This window comes from Ixodes scapularis, unplaced genomic scaffold, assembly GCF_016920785.2.
Source record: "Ixodes scapularis isolate PalLabHiFi unplaced genomic scaffold, ASM1692078v2 PGA_scaffold7__128_contigs__length_106722199, whole genome shotgun sequence".
NCBI lineage: Eukaryota > Metazoa > Arthropoda > Arachnida > Ixodida > Ixodidae > Ixodes > Ixodes scapularis.
Window position 1 is genome coordinate 95,195,837 of NW_024609882.1, and position 20,757 is coordinate 95,216,593.

Sequence of the window (20,757 nt, forward strand, 5' to 3'; positions counted from 1 at the left end):
AGAATATTTGGCTCGCTTTTCGAACATGCGTCAAAACGCTTCCCCACTACAGTTTTTTTATACTCAGTTCTATTATAAGTGCCAGCGTAGCAGAGGCTACAAGAGCGAGCTCCGAGCTTTCAGTGTCCCTGCCAAGCACGCGCGCTAGTGCAGTGCGAGCATCGTTTAGGAGAACATGATTTAGGAAGTAGCTTCGGCTTTGCTATCAAGGAAAGTGAGACGTACGGGCTCACGGAAGCTATAAAAAAAGCAATAAAATAATAAATCTTAAAGGAATGTTTAATGAGACGCTGAGGCCGCAAGCTGCATAATTTTTTTTTACGTTTTTTTATTGCGCGTTTACAGATGCCGACAGATGCTTGCATTCGAATGTGGTGCGTGTAAAATCGAACGTTACAGCGCCGCCTGGGTGGTGCTGCCAGCATAACATGATCGCGTCTTGCGGACGCGCTCGCGGCCTCTGCCCGAGAGCAACGGGTCTATAATAGACTTATTGCTAAATTACCCTAGCATCAAGGGGAATGCACTTAATGGTGTTCCAGGCGCCGCACGTGCTGTCGTCTGCAGCAGTAACTGTTCTAAAGCAAAAACCTAAAACAAATGGTATCTTGCACGCGCGTTCATTAACGCTTTATTTTGGTTATTTACTTCGAGTCTTTTATACGGGGAAGGCGTGCGCGTGCGGCGTTGCGAGCGTAGAGTTTTTGGTCACGCACATGAAAAATCCACAAAACCCTGGCCATAAAAAGCTTCGCTTAAAAAGCTCGCCGTTTACTATCTCTCCGGACATAATAAGCACACCGATTTTTAGGTCCTGGATAACTTTGTTTACACACATCGCCACTCAGATCGGTTTTTCGCCTGCCTTTTTTGTTTAGATGTTGGCAATTTGTCTATTGTGTGCTTGCTAGCCCGCTAATTATTCGTGACTCCAGGAAAATCGAAGTCACCTCAAGACAAAGGTGACGCGTTTTGAAAGCAGCTGCTCTCGTCGCGGTTGTATGCTCGTTCTGCTTCGTCTTCGATGACGATATTGCTGTAGCAGCCGGGCTAGTGGTGCTTCCGCGACGATGAAAAAGAAGCATCTCGGCGCGAACACACAGAACGAGACACCACGAGCAGAGAGATTCGGCGACCGAGCGGCCCGGCGGCTACATCGGGCGATGCCCAAGACAGTTTCATTTCTTTTGTAAATATTGCACTGTAGCAGCCGAGCTAGTGGTGCTTCCTTGCTTTAGGGAAAAAAAGTCACGGTTCAGCGAAACCACAACAAAATGGGGAGAATCCCCTCCGGCCCTGCCCTAGCCGCGGAGAAATCGCGAAGAAGAAAGGGGATTAATCCCCTTTCTTCCTGCAACCGCTTGTGCCGGCCAAGAAAATACGCGCGTGACGTGAACTAAGTGAAAGAGTTAGCAAGTTCAAAAAGTACCTGCTCAATTTGAGGGTACATTTTTTTTAATGTTGTCGTGAAAACGTGAACAGACGCGTAAAAAAACTCATATTCTTGACTTTTGTCACGCAAAGTTTTAGTGGCGCATCTACCCGAAGCAAAGAAAAGCGCTCCCTCCCCACTTCCCAAAGCCAGCGACACAAAACCGGTCTCCGGGTAACCCCTTCAGGCCCGTTTTCCGGCCGCCAACAGGGAAACGGTGCGAAGTTGAGCGGCGCGTCAAACTTAAATCTGTCTCACTTTTTTTTTTTCAACAAAAACTACGGCACTTAGTGAAAAAATGTTTTCTGATCTTTTAATGTTCAACGTCGCCTTGCACTAGGCGAAAACTGGTGAGGAGCTTTTCGTGACCCCCTTGCAATATGGCGCGGCAGTTTTCGAGTAATTGGCCCTCTTGGCCCGCATTGGACCTTTTGACTCGGGTCTGCCGAGTCAAGAGGTACAACGCCTCAAAAGATTCATTATTGGACCTTCTGACTCGTTGGACCTTTTGACTCGCCGTGGATCTTTTGACTCGTTGGACCTCTTGACTCGTTGGACCTCTTGACTCGCCGTGGATCTTTTGACTCGATGGATCTCTTGACTCGTTGGACCTCTTGACCCGCATTGGATCTTTTGACTCGTGTCTGGCGAGTCAAAAGATCCAACGAGTCAAAAGATCCATTATTGGACCTTTTGACTCGTTGGATCTTTTGACTCGTTGGATCTCTTGACCAGAAGCGCGGAACATCGAACTCTCGCTTGTGGCTGCCGTTGTGAAGTGGTTCGCGTTCTTAGAGTAGTTATGGCTACTCCAAAATTAGCCTATAGCTCTCTGTTGTTCTACTTCGGTAAATGGTCAACTGCCATATCTTTTTTCCGTTACTTAAATAGCAGTTGAGTCAGCCGGCAGTACTACCCTCAAGTACTGCGTGTATTGCGGCAGGAGAGCACGTTTTTATTTATTATTTCAGACATCCACCCATGGTCGCTAAAGGCCTACACCAGTACGAACTTTGTATAGCAAAAAAGGTACAGCCACCGGATTCACTTTTCACCGGAGAGACCGGCCAGTCTGACACAGTTTTCCCTATTTTTTTTTTATTTGCACGCAGATAGCAGCGCAATTGGACTCTGTTAGTCTTTTTTTATCAAGCAAAGTAATATACTATAACTGGCATACCAAATTCTGCGCTTGAAATTCCCAAAATGACGCGATTTTAAAAAAGAGTTCGTACGCCAGCCAGATGCTATCCACTCGGCGGAGCAGACGACATGCGGGCGAGAGGGGGAGGGCATTTTTTTCTCTTTTTACCCTCTCTGCTATGAGCTTAATGAAACGGTCTATAAGGTATGCTGTTTGTGAGCAGTCCGTGTACTGCACACTTGCATTTGTCGTGCAACTCCTGCATCTAACCAACAAGGCCGTTTTGGAACGCTTGTTATAAAAGCCCTTTTTACTGCCATCTCGCACTCACTTTTCGTGCAAGATGGCAACGACCACCGAAACTTTGTTATTATGGCCCGGGCTAAAGGCTAAACTCCATGGAGCGAATTATGCAACGAATAACTGACGAACGCCGCCCGACGGCACGCTCGCTTGGGCGCGTGACGTAGCAGCAACTGTGCTGCTACGTGTTAATCGGAGATACGGAGTCGAAAGCATGATAATCATCGAATGGTAGTGGACGTACACGTAGAATGATCCGGTGCAAAGTTTCGCTTTATTTCCTAAACGAATCATGCAGGCGTCCAAGTATACCTTCATACCAAATTGTTAGACAAAACTGTAGAGAAGATTGTGAGTTTCTTGTAAAAGATTTTGGCTCCCTTGTATCCGGTCCGCTTTTCTATAGGCCTCAAATAACGCGGGCGAATCTTTCCTTTTGTCGCATTTCCACTTCTTCGTTTCCGCAAATTATGAATGTGGTAGATTGGTCCAGTGGCTTAGAGCTCACTTTTTGAAAGGAACCGAAAATAAGAACGGACCAGTACAAGCTGAACTATGGAGGACGTTTGAAGAGAGCCTGTCGTAATGAAAATGAACAGCTCTAACGTGGTAAGTCGGGTCAGTTGGTTCATAATTTTTCATCCATTTTTGAAAGGCTCCAGAAAAACAAGAAACCAGGACATGCTGAGTGCCGCAAGGCGCCTCGTTATGTTGAGGTTGTCCCGGTTTTTTATGTCCTTTCGGCGCTCCTCAAATCTCACAATGTTCGGTTTCTAAACGCTATTTTTATTTTCGCACAGAAATAAGAGAAGCATACGTAATAATTTTCCACACCAGTGCAATTCAATAGAGACTTCTATTTCCAGCAAGCTGCTTTCCGCCATGCTTCCATGTGATCCTCCAGGCCAAAAATGTTAGTGTACAGTGATTAAACTATTTACATGTAAATTGACATGCACTATAAATCTGGCACTCTTTCTTAGAAGCAGCATGTTAGTGCGCATGAATTCCCCCGCCGTCTTGCCTTCTAATCGCGTGGAAGGAAAATGGAAATATCCCGAACATGATTTGTGCAAAAGGCTAGATTCAACAGTCGCCTCTTATTTCTACAAACCCCCTGGCAGATTCACTTCCATATACCGAGTCCTTTCTCCGAGAAGCGAGGTTTTGGTAGAAATTCGTTGCTGGGCCGCTGTTCTTTGTAGTGGCGCGGGGAAAAAAATTAAGAGAGAGAGAGAGCGCCGGGGGGGGGGGGGGGGGAGGGGGGGATGCAACAATTTTTGCAATCTAATATGAGAAAAAGTACAACGTAGACTCTAACCAATTTCTTCAATGTGCCCGACGTTTCGAAGCCAGCTCGGCTCCTTGTTCACGGGTGACTGTATATGGGCCCAAAGGTAGCAACCTGTCGTCGTTTTCTTCTCTTCTCTCTTAGCTTTGTTTTCTTCTTCTGTTTCTGTGTGTGGCGCATTTTAGTCCGTGTATGTAGGTGCTTGGAAGCGTTCCGGTGGATCGGTTCAGGTTGTTGCTTGTATTTTGTATGTGCCAAGATTCTATTAAGAGCCGCTTCCTCCAGTTTCTTTCTGTGTCAAGGATGGAGCTGCTGTCAAAGCCAATGGCATGGCCGGTCTTCTGAGCATGTTCCGCCAGCGCGCTGCCTTGGATGTCATTCTTCTTTACGTCATACTTATGTCTACGCAGACGTTCGGGAAAGTTCTTTGTTTCCCCCACATAAGAGGCGTCGCATTCGGCACAAGGAATTTGGTAAATCAGGCCTTGAGCTTTTTCTTTTGGTGGACGATCCTTTGGAAGAGGAAGAAAATGGCCCAGAGTTGAGACAGGTTTATGCGTAACCCCCCATTCACACTGGAAGCGGATCCGCGTTCGCGAAGCGGTTGCGAACGCGGTTGTATAAAGATCCAGTGCAATTGCACGCGCATATGATGTCATCAAATGCGCGTGCAATTGTACTGAATCCTTATACAACCGCGTTCGCAACCGCTTTGCGAACGCGGATCCGCTTCCAGTGTGAATGAGCCCTAACTGCAATGCCGTACGGTCTCAAAACGCGGGCTAGGACGATCCTTGACACAGAAAGAAACTGGAGGAAGCGGCTCTTAATAGAATCTTGGCACATACAAAATACAAGCAACAACCTGAACCGATCCACCGGAACGCTTCCAAGCACCTACATACACGGACTAAAATGCGCCACACACAGAAACAGAAGAAGAAAACAAAGCTAAGAGAGAAGAGAAGAAAACGACGACAGGTTGCTACCTTTGGGCCCATATACAGTCACCCGTGAACAAGGAGCCGAGCTGGCTTCGAAACGTCGGGCACATTGAAGAAATTGGTTAGAGTCTACGTTGTACTTTTTCTTATTACTTACCTAACCAGGCGGAGTTCCGCCAAAATGTTTACATTTAAGCAATCTAATATGTGTTTGTTTGTTTTTTGCGATAATTGCGACATTTTTTTGCGGGTAGGTATGCCTTTGTTTAGAGTGCTACAATATATGATGTAAACAATTTTACGCACTACCCACAAATGTTTCATCGTCAATGACAGTTTGTAAAGTATTACGCACTGCCTCGGGTGCTTTGACCTTACGCACTGGAGCGTCACAGGAGCGAGTATTTCCGCAAAATAAATACCAGGACCTGTTTCTCCCTTTGAAATTTGAATCGACCACTTCTGTGGCATCACGACTATCATACTTTCACCATGAAATCATAACAAATAATGATTGATGAGGAAATTCATTCGGTCCCAACAGTAGAGTCGCATTATTTAGGTTGCAAATAATTGGGCGACGTTCATGCGATGTTTTTACTTTCAAGTTCGAATGTGTTGAGGATAAGTAGCCGAAAACCCTGTGTGCAGGCTGCTTCCTGAAGTGGTCTGATATCTCCCCAATTCGGGAAAGGGGGGAGGGGGAAGAGAGAAAGGTGTGGTTGTTGTGGGAAGATGATAATATTTATTCTCACTCAAGAGAGCCACCAGTCATTCAAAAGTCGACTCGCTCATGACGGGGAAGCCTGTGGGGCCACATCTATAGTAACTATGAGTAAAATGTGGTATACACCTATGTCACTGAGAAATTATGATCGTGCAAACGATGGGGCGTTGTGGATACAGGTGAAGCAAAGACTTATTTCATGACTGCACCGTCTTTATTAGAAGCCAAAATTGCGGCTTGCTTCTTCCACCCTCTTGACGCCAGTCATGTCCAATGTTTGATAAATTCGGTAAAGCGTTGATCGCGGAAGCCCGCGCCAATATTTAAAGGTCTTTATCAAGTTATAAAACAAACATCGAGCAGAGGTAAGGACGAAAAAATTCGCAAAATAATTCAAAATGGGATGAACAACCTATGAGGGAGATCTATGTTTCGAACAGTAATGACGAGATTAGGAAAAGCCACTTGATTTTTATGTCTCGGCAAGAAATGTATTATCGACAACCTGAAGCCTTTATTGCGCAAGCCAATCCTTGTGCAGACACGGGAATAGTTCCAGCTAGCGAAGCGCACATGAAGGCACTCTAGTTCCAGCAGCCGCGCGATGCCAGAGGGCGGCTGCTGCAACGACCCCAGCACACCGCGGCCCCTCGGTCTCCACCGACCGAGCGGCCTCGGGCCTGCGTTGGGCCGCGCTGCCGTCCTCAGGCTCGCGGATTGAGCGTGCCCGCGACAATGAGGGGACAGATTTTTTTTTTTTTTTTGAGTCGGGGCTTTTGTAAAAAATTTAAGAAAAACTTGTCCCCTGCCCGCTCCCGCTTTCGCACCGCAGGCTTAACCCAATTCCAATAAAAATGAATAGGATCATGTGATCAAGTGAAAATTTCAGGAAAAAGCCAATTGGGATTAAAGGGTTATAAATGAAACCAACTATTGTGTTGTACAGCCAGTGGAACGGCCCGGGAAAACCAGTGGTACTAAAAGTACCCACTTGCTCGACTCACTGTCCGGCTCCGCTACTAAGACATGAGTGCGTCTCACAGCGGGTCCGACGGTCACTGAATGGCAACCATGAACCATCCAGCCCCGCCGCTCAGTGATCACTTTTATATCCCTCGGCTCCCCTGGAGATCACCCCCGCCACCATGCGGGGGCACCTCCCTACCTGGGAAGTTACGAGGGGCACCACCTTTATGATAGTCTTCCCCAGTATGGATGCCTCGTCTCGGATCCTCGCGCTGCGTCACACGTACTGCGTCACACGTCCCGACCACGTCACCCGCTCCACGCCCTACTCCCCAGATGTCAACACGCTTCACGTCACACTTCCATCCCTTTTCAGTTCAGGTCGTCACACGTCTTGCGTCCACACATCTGTGTCGTTACACGTCATGCGGGCCCACGCCGTCCCCACGTCACACGTTTCCGTCACACGCTGCGCTCCCCGCCTCAGGGGCTCCGTCCTCCATTGGGGTAAGCTAGGGTTGCCAAACCCTTTTTGTCCCCCCCGTCCACATACGGAACCCCAGTGCTAGGGTTCCCCATCCCAGGTGGGGGGGTTTTCGCCAGAGCCTCCGTTGCAGCAATGAAGCTGGCAGGGCGCACCACGAGCAGGTGGAGGTTGACTTCCCACGCGGCAACAACCGCGGGGGCTTGCGCCCCGACAATGAGGGGAAGACACCTGGAAGTCTCAAGGTCGTTGTCGCGCTCGCAGCTAGCCGCTCATTCTGCGCTTTTTGAGGATTATCCGTACAAGAACAGCCGACACAAAAGAAGCCCCTGACGTCACGTGACTCTTGGAATAGGGTGAGAAGAGGAACGGCGCGAGGGGCATTTTCCGAAAGGGCAACTCCGCTTCATTTTTGGTTTTGAAAAAACAATGCAGTCCTCTTCAGTAACGCCTAGGAAGACCACACGTCAAATATTACGAGGCAGATTTGTCTAAATGTTTCCGATCCGGCAAACTTTGCAACTTGGCAAGTTGCCGAAATCGGCTGAAGCGCAGACCGGATGCGCGTTTTTGCTCGGGATTCAGGCGCGTCGGCGTCAAACTGACGTCATTTCCTGCGCGCGTGCGCGCCTTTCACAGGAGCGTTGGCCGACCCATAACAAGACGCGCGCGCCGAGGCGTCGAAGCGGCTCTCGCCCAATAAAGGTCGGTCGAACTATCACGTGATCCTGCGCGGTACGCTGTTTCTTCTTCAGCACATTTGAAAGTGTTCAAAAGCATTTTTATTTTCCATGGAAAAATTAAAAAGAGTGTTTCTTCTGACAAAGAAACCCATTTTATTTACTTACTCTTTCATTTAATTTTTATTTTATGGTATTTGCGTCAACATTTACATCACGTGTTGAGAATTCTGATATCTGGCAACACTGATAACGCGCGGCCGGTGGTTCTTGGCTTTGTCTGCATGCGAGTGCCCCCGAGCTTTGCAAATTTCGCTCCCTCTCGTCCCGCTTTCTACCTTTGTTGGCACACCAGAATCGGAGCCGGCTAGCTGTGTTTATCATTATCAACAAGTTATTAAAAACGGAAGGTGACTACGTCTCTCCTGTGAGGCGTCAAAATTATTTTCGCCGAAAGATATCTCCCTTGTGAAACAACCTTCAAAACATGGTGGCTCTTTCAACTGGTGACTAAAAATTTACGCAGAAGCACATTCTCCACATATTTATTACGGATGCCATATCTGGTTTGATATGAATCAACGTCGTGCAAGCTTGAGTCCGTGTGACCATTATCAAATTTCCAGTTGTCCTGCAATGACCAAATTGTCCATCTAGCGTATCTTATAGAGACTCAAGCGGAGAGAGAAGCCGCTTCATACTATGGCACACGGAACCCACGTTTGTAAGTGGGATAAACGCTATCATCATCATCACTTCAGCTTAGCCTCGAACAGTACATTGTGGCAATGCTGCAGTGCCCTTTCTCTCAAATGTTTTCCAACCCGGGCGCCGCGCGCACTGCAAACCGTTTGCGACATTTCAATTCGCTGGCGTATGGCGTCGGAAGTGGCCGACAGCATATTCGACATGACGAAAGTTTGTTGGACATGTGAAATCATTGATTGAAAATTGAATAAACGGCCAATCTCCTGATGTCATCTGCGGCCGTGGGTTGATAGAGGATCGGGATATTTTTGGCTGTGGCGTTCTCCCCCATGTCGCAATGGTAAGCGTGCACGAATTAGCAGAAAAGATTCATAACCCGTGCGGTGGTAATATATCAAACCCTGCAAGTGTAAGTAGTTATAGCGCGCCATCCACTAGTTAAATTTAAAATCACAAATGTGTACAGCCCGGCGACTCGCCGGCTTTGACAATTAGGTCTCTGCAGGCGCGACCGGGGAAGCGCCAGCTTTGGTAGCGAATGGACTAGCGAGCGTTGTACCTTCAGCCATTTTCCGAATTTTGCTACACGGCAATGTTGCAAGAACACTCACATGGGAAACTCACCGCTGAAACCTGGGCCCCCGGCGTCCACCAATACCGAGCTAAATACGACCATTTTGCCACTCTTAATCTTTTTTTTTTTTTTTTTTTTACTGTGGTCATCTTCAGCTTGCAGAAAGCATGTTTTTGAGTAAAACAAACAGAAAAAGCTTTTCTTCTTCTAAATTCTATTGGAGTTTAGTACCAAATGACGTGCGCGTGATCTTTTTTAATATATTTAGCTTCAAGGTTTTGCAGCACAATTAATATTGTTTTTATACAACCTTGCCCCAGCGGTGATTTCAGGAAGCGCGTCCCAACCTTGGTGCATCGCATCCTAACAGAGTGGTTCTATAGTGACGTTGTTACACAGTTTCCTAGGCAACACGGAGCTCGAACCAGTGCAGGCCCATTCACACCGACGGTTGAGTCGCGTTTGCGGACGCGTTTGCTTAAAGATTAAGTGCAATTGCTCGTGATTCTTTGAAGAAAACGGGCGGATCCGCTAAGTATTTGCGTTTCGAACACCAGTGTGAAGGAGCGGATTCAAGTTGATTTCAGCTGTGTCTTTGTCGTGTCGATCAAAGTTGCATCAGAAACAAATTGGAGACAGTTCACTACACAACGTTGCGATGTTTGGGTCTGTACTACATAGGTACCACGTTGCATAAGAAACATGTCGTGCGCTGCAGCTGCGCAACATTTAAATTACGCTGCCTAGCAAACGTTGTACCTTCAACCTTTTTCTGACTTTTAGCACACGGTTTCTTAGGCAGCATGGAATTCGAAACAGTAGCCTATCGCTGTGACTTTGTCGTGCCGATCAATGTTGCGCCAGAAACAGATCGGAAACAGTTCACTACACAACGTTGCTATTTTCACGTCTGTAGTACACTGATACCACGTTGCTTAAGCAGCATGTCGCCTGCTGCTGTTGCGCAGCATTTAAATTATGCCGCCTAGCAAACGTTGTACCTTCAACATTTTCCCGACTTTTAGCGCACGGTTTCCTAGGCAGCATGGAATTCGAAACAGTAGCCTAACGCCGAGCCTTTGTTGTGCCGGCCAATTTTGCTTCAGAAACAGATTGGAAACAGTTCACTACACAACGCTGCGATGTTTGCGTCTGTACTACAGTAATACCACGTTGTATAAGAAACATGTCGCGCGCTGCAGGTGCGCAACATTTAGATTATGCCGCCTAGCAGACGTTGTACCTTCAACCTTTTTCTGACTTTTAGCACACGGTTTCTTAGGCAGCATGGAATTCGAAACAGTAGCCTATCGCTGTGACTTTGTCGTGCCGATCGATGTTGCGCCAGAAACAGATTGGAAACAGTTCACTACACAACGTTGCGATTTTCACGTCTGTACTACATAAGTACCACGTTGCTTAAGCAACATGTCGCGCGCTGCAGTTGCGCAACATTTAAATTATGTCGTCTAGCAAACGTTGTACCTCCAACCATTTTCCCACTTTTAGCACACTTTTAGCACTCGTCTGTTGGTGCTGATGAAATTAATTTCAAAATCCTTACAAACACCAAAACGTTTTCCTCTATAATTCGTGCAAAGCTCTTTCAGCACCCTTTAGATGTTCCATGTTTACCTGATGATTGGAAAGTGGAGATGGTTGTGCCTGCATATATGTGCGGGCCTAAGCATTCACCTAATACACTCTGTACAATATTTCTAACCAGCGTTGCCTGCAAAACTTTACAGCATATTATTCACTGTAATCTTGCCAACGTCCTTGACTCAAACTCCTTTTTAACCCGTATCAGCACGGCTTTCGGAAATTATTCTCTTGCGAAACCCAAGTTTTATCTTTCACTCATAATCTGCACGCCATTCTGGACCATGCATCAGAGGCGGACTGCGTATTTCTTGGTTTTTCTAAAGCTTCCGATAAAGTTAGTCATCAATTACTGCTTTCATAGCTAAGTTAACCTAATATCGACTGAAACTTACTTAATAGAATTGAGTGCTTTTTGCATCATCACAATTTATTACAGTCAATGGCTCTAATTTCTCTTTAACCTTCTTTAACTCAAGAGTCTCTCAAGGTTCAGTTCTAGGCTGTTACTCTTTCTCACATATATTAAAGATCTGCCAACCTGCATCTCTCCTGCTTGATTATCGGCCGATGATTGTGTAGTTTACCGAGAAATATGAACCAAAAATTACTTCAGCTTTTCGCAGTCTGATCTAATCTCACTAGCTAACTTGTGCCGCACTTGGCTGTTGGAAATAAGCATCCCCAAGTGCAAATCAGTGTCCGCATCCCGTCGTAACAAAGTTTCGCCTATTTGCTGTTTTAAGATCATGCAATTAGAATCCGTGTAAGTGTATAAATACCTTGGTCTTCATATAACTCCTAAGCTGTCCTTGCGCATTTATACAGTGCACATAATTAACGATGCTAACCGGATGCTCAGCTTCCTAAGGAGAAAACGTGGTTCTGTTCCATTATCTCTTAAGCTCTGTCTCTATATGTCACTCGTTTGATCGAACCTTGAGTACACAGCCTCTGTCTGGGACCCAGGCATGAAGCACCGATTTCACTTTCATACCATAGTTGTAAACTTCTGGATGAACACACGCGGGATTGAAACATACGGATGCACTCATTGTAGACTTTGCAAAGTTATCGAAAAGTTGACCCATGCTTTTATTTTTTCGTGTTGACGCTGTATTCCTTTCGGATTTTTTTTCAAATGGACGCTGAAAAAAGATTGAAGTGGAAGAGACAAACCTTCGCTACATGCATTTCGCAGAACACCTCGATACCATTCAAGACGTTTTAGTAGTTCAAGGTCTTTGAAGTTTATGGAAAACGCGTAAAGTGAATATTGAAGCAGTTTTCACACATAAATCCTGGGTAAATTAATATATATATATATATATATATATATATATATATATATATGATGCTTTTGAAGTAGGTTCAAACATAAGAGGCCCGCTGTGATGAAAATGATGAATGGAAATACGTCGTAAAAATATCAGTTGTTTCCCTGTTATAATTTAATCCACGATAGCACCAGTCGATTTAGAAAGTTTACTTGAGACCTTCTTTTTTGTGATGACTCTTATGCTTTTGTACATGTCCAATATACCGTTGTTTTTATTCTTACAGATTTGTTAAAAAAAAAACATGAAAGCTACACTTGTGCGGTTTGTGCCAGGAAGTTATACGCCCGGGGGGACAATATGGGGGTAGTTAATTTTTGCGATCAGTCGGATAATTAATTAAAACTCGTTAATTAAATTTTAATTCTTGAAAAGAGTCATATTGTTTCCATTAGAAATTTGCTGAGCGTCTTCCGAAACCCCTAAATCAGTTATTTCTGGAAAGACTTTGAGCGCGTGAGAAGAGCAGTAGTGCGCTAAAGTTACCACTCGCGGAGCTGGTACAAGGCTGGGGCTAGAGAAGAGACGGGAACATTGAGCGGGCGCTTTAACGCAACCGCTAGCCTTGTACCTGCTCCACGAGTGGTAACTTTAGTGCACTACTACGCTTCTCACGCACTGATATTCTTTCTGAAAATGACTGATTTAGTAGTTTTCGATATCGCTCAACAAGTTCCTAGTTGAAACAATATGTCTATCTTCATTCATTAAAAAGTTAATTAAGAAATCTTAATTAATTAGCCATCTTATCCCAAAGATTAACCACCCACATAATGTCCCTCCGGCGTATAACTCACACGCATAAACCGCATAAATGTAGCTTTCATGGTTTTATTTTAAACAAATCTGTAATAAGAAAAAAAAACTTATAATGTAAAGCGAATGGAACTCACTGCTTGTATGTTATGAAAAATAACGGATTTCGTATCTTTAAACTACATATAATGAATACATAATAATGTGTATAATGTACAATGTATATTATAATGTATATATAGAGCATATATATATATGTATTTAATGTAATACCAAATTCCTTGTACATAAAAAAAAGTGAAAGCCGTTTACAAATCCCTGTAACGCCGAATTGGAGCGCAGCTCTTGAGGAGGAGGAGTGAAGGGTACTGAGGGGAGGGTAGACCCCTCCCCCTTCTCCTCCTCCTCCCCTCATTCTTTAATATGCTCCGGGGGGGGGTGTCACGTGACTTTGGGGAGGGGGTCACGTGACCTCGGGGAGGCGTGACCTGGGTGTGACCTCAAGGCCACGTGACCCCAAAGGTGACCCCCACGTGACCTTGGGGTCACGTGACCTGGAGGGGTCACGTGACCTGGAGGGGTCACGTGACCTCGGGGGTCACGTGACCTCAGAGGGGTCACGTGACCTCAGAGGGGTCACGTGACCTTGAGATGACCTTGGAAGGGGTCACGTGACCTCAGAGGGGTCACGTGACTTGGGGGTCACGTGACCTTCAAAGGGTCACGTGGGGTCATCTTGGGGTCACGTGACCTTGAGATGACCTTGGAAGGGGTCACGTGACCTCGAGGGGTCACGTGACCTTCAGGGGGTCACGTGACCTTGAGATGACCTTGGGAGGGGTCACGTGACCTTGGGGGTCACGTGACCTTGGGATGACCTTGGTTACGCCGACGCCGACGGCGACGGCGACGGCGACGCCGACGGCGACGCCGCTCAAGCCGGGAACGGGCCCCTAAAAGCTGCGCTCTAAAATATAATCTAACGGAAATGTAACGCTCTGCCTGTATATAATGTAAAGCATTACTTGTATACAGTACTGTAAATTATATTATAATTGTAAACGAAAAAAAAAAAGAAATCGCGTAATTTCTTTTTTTTTTTTTTTTTTTTTGTGCTCCGCGTAGCAGCGCGGAGCACGTGGAGTGAAAGCTCGCTCTGCAGAACTTAGGGATCCTAGGTTTAACCCCACCCTCGCCCGTTTTGATCTGGAAGAGCATCGAACCGGCGTGCAGTCGTGCATCACTACTGCCTGGTGCACGTTAAAGACCTCAGGCTAGCGGTTTGTACTGCGCTGGCCAAATTCCTCATTTACACCTGGGAGACAAGTCGCACGTTGAGGCAGACGAGCGTCTAGCTGTATAATCATACAAACACCAAACGTTCCTGTAAATGAAAAAAAAGGGTAAAAGGCACCGGTACGTTTGTCTACAAAAAATGTAGACAAACGTACCGGTGCCTGTGCCTTGTTCAGTATAATGCCTTGCTTGTAAGAACTCGCGCGTAAAACTGGCACTTTAAAAAGCAACGCTGTCGCCCTGAGCACTGACGGTGTCTGCGACATGGGCTAGTAGAGATTTCACATGGTATGTCAAATTAGCCAGTTTAGAGAATAAATAAATCAAATCAATGCTTATATTGCACTAAAATTTAAAATCTAACAGTCGAAAGCTGAAAGTGAGCAAGCTGGTCTGGAAAAAAAGCCTCATCGAAGTTTCCCATGAGCCTCGCAGTGTGACGCAAGCAGCTCCGTTTGCTTGCATGCGGAACCGTTTTTTGTTTTTGTTTTGTTTTGTTTTTAGGAAAGGTATTACCCATTGCCCTGACCCTGTTGACGTGTGTGTCTTCTGTAATACGATGTGTCCGCCCTTAAGCAGGTCAGACTCACCTCGGCAGCCACATGGCATGCGTCAACGGCAGCGTCGACGCCAGAGTTTCCGATGCCCACGACGGCAACCCTCCTGTCCTTGAACTGGTCCGGGACCTTGAGGCTGTGCGTGTGAACGATCTTGCCCTTGAATTTCTCCTGGCCCTTGAACGTGGGAACGTTAGGGAACCCGTAGTGCCCGGAGGCCACTAACACTGCGTCAAAGGTCTCTCTGCACTCAACGTCACCGTTGAGATCCTTGACGAGTACGTCCCAGCGACCAGTGGAGTCGTAGTCCTCGGCCTGTGTCACACGGAGGACTTCGTGACGCAGGCGCACTTTACCCGTGATGCCGAAATGGTCTGCGTAGTTCCTGATGTACGCCAACATCTTGGTGTGGTGCATGAAGTTGGGAGCCTCTTTGGGAGGGGGAAAGTCGCTGCAGAAATAGAGAACAGTGGACGCTGTCTTGGTATATAGGCCTTTATAAATAGTGACGATAAGATAAGAATAACCGTTAACTACTATGAAAATTCGAGCAATCAATCAAGTACTAGAATAAAAGCAATGCAGAGTGAAAAGAATCCATCATGTTTTCACAGAAAATGGGGTTTGTATGAAAATAGATATAGATTAATTGCATAAATGAACACCTTTAATACAATATTCACATGCCCTATAGCTAAGAGATCCTTATGGTTGGCTGCGAACCAATTGGTGATCCTCCGCGAGTGGCATGTGCTAGCAATCCTGGTGCGCGGGCTGATTAACCGATATCAAAAGGACCTAGGGTACTTTTAAGCTGGCCCATATGAATGGGGAATAACACTAGAATTGTAAACTTATGTGCCAGGAAAGGAAGTTGCCTCAGATACACATGTCATGATGATGCGAATGCCAAGAGATGATCCCTTACGATGAAAATGAGTTGAGCTAGTTGATTATACATATTGGAATGGGGAACCACCTGAACTTACATAAAACACTGTGAGGAGAGGCAAGATATCCGACCAGCGATCGGATGTCTTTTATTTTATCTCTCCTCATATACTTTCTGTAAGTTCAGCTGGTTTCAAAATTTAAAAAAAAAATATCCCTGTTTTATTTTAATTTTTCTTTGTTTTGATGTGTAAAGACTGCAATCTAATATTGTAGGCTTGTTGAAAATTGTCGTTTAGGGCACAAACGTAAGCAGTAAAATTTGGTGCCGGTAAATACCATTTTAAGTAAAACGAGGTGGTATCGTTTCTCCGCTGACAGTGACGAGAACTGTAGATCTAAATTGGTCAGGGAATCTAGGCCGCTTTGTCCCCATTTTGAACTTTGGGCGCAGTTTTCTCATAGAGCCTCCTGGAAAAGGAGCTTTATTAAAATTGAAAAAAAAACACGCGAAAAAAAAAAAAAAGGATCGACAACGTGTGGCTATACGAGAGATGGGACGTAATACCAAACAAAGAATCCAAATGAAGCAGTTTTGCTCGCACCATTAACAATTTTAATTGCTTCGAGGCATTCTTTCTTAAATTATACACGTAATACGCTCATAAGAGTTCTTAAGGTAAATAAAATTAGGAGACGTCGTAGGTTAAACATCTTGGTATGCGAACGCATTCCAACGAAGGCTGTCCGTGTCTGACGTGGTTTTGTGTGTCCTTTGTCTCCTTTTGCGTTCGCATACCAAGATGCTCAAACTAGTGTCGGTGTTTTTCGTCTGATCTACTGAATTCAAATTATGCTAACTGAATATTATTGAAGACAGAAGAACGACAACAATGCAATTTACGGGCCTTCTAACAAAGAAGATATGGTGAACAACCATGATCAAACATCAAATTGGCCTGCGCGTCTTTTTATTGGGTAAAAATAACATAATACGTCAAATGGTCCTTTTATGGGGTATTATGCTATATCGGATGTATGGTTGAATATCTTTCTTTTTCAATTGGGGGCGCTTTCGCAAACAATGCACAAGTGAATTTGAAAACGCAGTTATCTGTGTACTTGAATCACGCTTCAATGAAGCAGTAGTTGGTCAGGCTGTTCAGCGTCTCCTGTCATTGATTGCCGTTGAATCCACGATTTGTATAACATCTAATTCATAGTTCACTTTAAAACATCTTATTCGAGAATTAGAAACGGAGAAGACGCTTTCGTCTTGGCAACGCTGCGGAAACGCTACTCCCCGCACAGCTTTTCTTCTGTAGTGGGCAGTTTAGAAAACTGCGGCATTGAATTTTTACTTCGGCCTTGCGCTTTTAGATCCAACTTCAAAAAGATCGAATCACAAGGCATAAACAACTGAGCCGGTGGTTCTCGCTTCGCGTTTTATTCCTTTTTTTTATATATATATATCGGGAAGCGCTGCGATCTCACAGCCTGTTAAATAATCATAAACTGATCGAATAAAACCTGGTTTCGAGCTGGTAGTTGGAATTTTTGCGAAACGGAATACCGCGGATATACGTAGCCTTTGCTTTAGTGCGCGCCGGGTTTTCAGACGATGACGAAAACATCGCTCCAGACTTGATGTGATGTAGCGAATGTTTGACCGAAACTTTTCACTTGCACCTTGTTTCCCTCGTAAGTAAAATTTATATTAGCAAATATGAGTTTCTGTATTAACAGAACCTTCTTGGCTATTTAACAATACCAGTAACTCTCTCAAGATCATCGAAAAAACGAAAGCTTGGCCAAAGGTATTTCACACTCCCGATGTACGCGCGTCCCCGTCTGCCCCCCCTCCCCTCACTCACCGAAAAAACGAAAACAAAAAATCTAAACAACCGCGCGAATGAGAAAAAATACAGTGTTCATTTATTGCAAAATTAAAATAGGCATCGCTGAACGCTTATTCTACTCCAAAATCCCGTGCTAGAGGTTGGAACCAGATGCCAAAGTTTCAGTTTTATACGTTGTGTTATTGAAAAGTTGCGATATATTCAAATTGTTTAATGGAAAAACGGGGTATATTTTTCCCCATTTTTGGTAACAGGCACCATAGAGCTCTTTCTATTCGAGACCTTTGTCGGCTGCAATTTTTTATTTCAAAAATTCTGAAAATCGCCTATAACTTGTTAATAACATTATGCTTGGTTATGAAACTTTGGCATCTGGTTCGGTCCTCTAGCGATACATTTGGGCAGAAAATGACCGTTCGGTGATGCATATATTTATTCAATTACTAAAACTGTTTTGTTTTTGTTTTTTCAGGGGCGGGACACCATTCACACTTTAAAATTATATTATTCCTAAACTGTATGTGATTGTTTTTGTTTTACCTTAAGCTTTAAGGGTACTTTCGAATGAACCTTTATAGAATGCATGCGAGCAGAATATCGGCTGGATTCTGTGCAAAAAGTGTCTAGCTCGAGTACAATAGAAAAAAAGGCTGCAGAAAGGCCAGGGCAACATAAAGGATGCACAATCCATAGTAGGGAATGCCAAAGAAAACGAAGGCGCTCTTAATCAGAATTAATCGTACATATTCGTAACGAGGCGTGAATATTTTCTTGAGATTTTCCAAGCGACTCAGTGGGAATCGAACCTCGGTTTGTGCCATCCACAGCCCGACGCCTTTGCTTGGCGCCTCGAGGGGACGCGAAAGTGAATGGACAGCAGCATGACGAGGGAAACGGCAGGAACAGGCAACAACCAGCGCGGGCACCAAAGGATAACGCAGTCGGAGTATGACGTCACAACTCCGCATAGAAGCCAGTATTAAATTAGCGGGTGCGATAAACGTCCACGCACGATTACCTCAATTCAAGAGCACTAAGGCTTCAATACGCTACACGCAATCTCGTGAGACGCAGAGCCCAGATACTCTACTGGGGAAATGCATCTTACATCGCTCTTTTGCATTCAATAGTGCGCTTTCAGCACCGAATCATGTTGGAAACCTTCACTGACAGAACGCACGCGCATCCCGCTGTCCCTCCCGCTTTCGCACTGCACGGAGGGAGAGGGCTGTCACCGACAATCCGGGATACCTGATTTGCCAAGGCAGAGGAGACGGCTGTCTCCGGGAGACAGCCGTCTCTCCTGCACGAACCCCGCGGGAATGCTGGGTTGCGCTTCTCCCGGTGCTCGTGAAGTAAGCCAGAGAGAGTGCGTACCTGTCAAAGATATATCTACGAGCATGCTGGTTCATCATTTCCTATTGTTGCTTTCCCTTGATCAAGTAGGATTTTACTCTCTTTCATACTTAGTGTACAACGCTGCCGTCCAAGTTGCTAGCTTGTGAATGGGGTTTAATCTCGTAGATCATTGGCACGCGCTCTCTCGCAAACAAAACAATAGATGAAGCCACGCGCTCACGCCAGTAACTTTGACAGCGTTGTATACTAAAATAAATTCATTGAATCCTTGGAAAGTTGCGCAGAGCTCCCCGTATTGTTGTCATTTTGATTCTATGTCACCTCTCAATTCTTTGTTAGCCGATCTCAGTAGACCTATTGCTAAATTATCCAAGCATCAAGGATAATGCTGGGAATGTAGTTACGCGCGCCACACGCACTCGCATTCAAATATAAAACGTTCGAAGCAAAGCACCGAAATAAAGTGTTGATAAACCCGTGTGCCAGACGCAATTTGTTTTAAGCATTTGCTTTAGAAAAGTTACTACTGCTAAAGTCAGCACGTGCAGCGCGTGTACCTACACTCGCAGCATGCTCCTTAGTGCTTGGGCAATTTAGCAAAAGGTCTATTCTAGGTGACAGCTTGCTTTATCGAGGTATCCCTCGTGTACCAAGATGCGGCGCCGCCATAACGTGCAACGCCGCATCTCGTGGCGGTGCGAAGATATGCGACAAGCGCGTACCTTCCCACCACCACGAGATTTGGTGTAGGTGCTTGTCGGCATTGAAAACTAATTTCCTTGTCTCAGAATTTCCAAGAGGAACAAAACCTTTGTAAGAGATTTGTAGAGATATGCATGATTGATAATTTGATTGTAAGCACAGTCTCTTATAGTGACGAGGAACTCTTGCAGTACGATGATGATCCATAGCGATCGCCACTGGATTTAAACAACCCTTTAGAAGCTTCGAAGATTTGAAGGGACCAAGATGGCGATTGTCATAGCAACTGAAACAGATCAGCCAATCACATTGCGAGGTTGGTTCATCTGAAAGTTAGTATTTTTTTTTCCAGCTAGGAGGTAAAGAAGGCAAGGGTGCTGCTTTGCCAGGGTCCATTGACTTTGGGGGAAACCTGCCTCCCAAGACGGTCAAAAGTATTCTAGAGTACGTGCCTGAATGCGCCCAGTTCCTTGCTGCTATTTATGACGGTAGACCACATGACGGACGGTAGGCCTTCCTGGCTGTCGCCGCGGTAGGCCCACAGGCCACCCAGACTGGACGACAGCTCGTAGATGACTGGCTCGAAGCCCTCGTCAAGCATCTGACGTGCAGCGAGGATGCCGCTCGATCCACCTCCCACAATGCAGACCCGCAGTGGGCCTTTGTCATTGCTGATGCGCTGCATGATACTAAAAGAAATCTCAATTAATTTTAGGCTCTCTTTTTGTTCTAATCTTTAATAATTGTATCACACATGCAATTCCATCGTGTATCAGGTTGTATGTTGACGACTGCGTTTTCTACAAGAAAATGTCCGGTGACGACGACGCTCAAGACCTACAGAGTGGTGTGATAAATGGAAGATGTATTTTAATGTATCCAAATATGTCGATGTTCGGCTCACTAGAAAACGTAAAACGGTCCTGCTGTTTTCAAACTAAACAATCACCCCTTAAAACTTGGTACTAAGGCAACCTATCTCAGGGTTCTCCTAGGACCTAGCCGATGATTTCAGATGAAATCATCACGTGAAGTCATTGTGACCTAAGGCTAGCGCCATGCCGCACATTATGCGTCGCAACTTCAGAAACGTTTTGGCTCACTTGAAAGAAACCTTCTATATTTATTACGTCCTCCCGATTTTG

The 20,757-nt window shown here is 45.4% G+C and overlaps 1 protein-coding gene across 1 annotated transcript in view; it reads right to left on the reverse strand.

Annotated features, from left to right (window-relative positions):
• The window catches only part of LOC120841320 (flavin-containing monooxygenase 5-like), a 124,622-nt gene extending 104,325 nt beyond the window's left edge, over positions 1-20,297 (reverse strand). Inside the window, exons 1-2 of the mRNA XM_042286310.1 lie at positions 20,065-20,297; positions 14,835-15,252 (exon numbers count right to left, since the gene is read on the reverse strand). Coding sequence (XP_042142244.1) covers positions 14,835-15,252; positions 20,065-20,297 — 651 coding nt within the window. The remainder of the gene's footprint in view (positions 1-14,834; positions 15,253-20,064) is intronic.
• Positions 20,298-20,757: the final 460 nt, after the last annotated feature.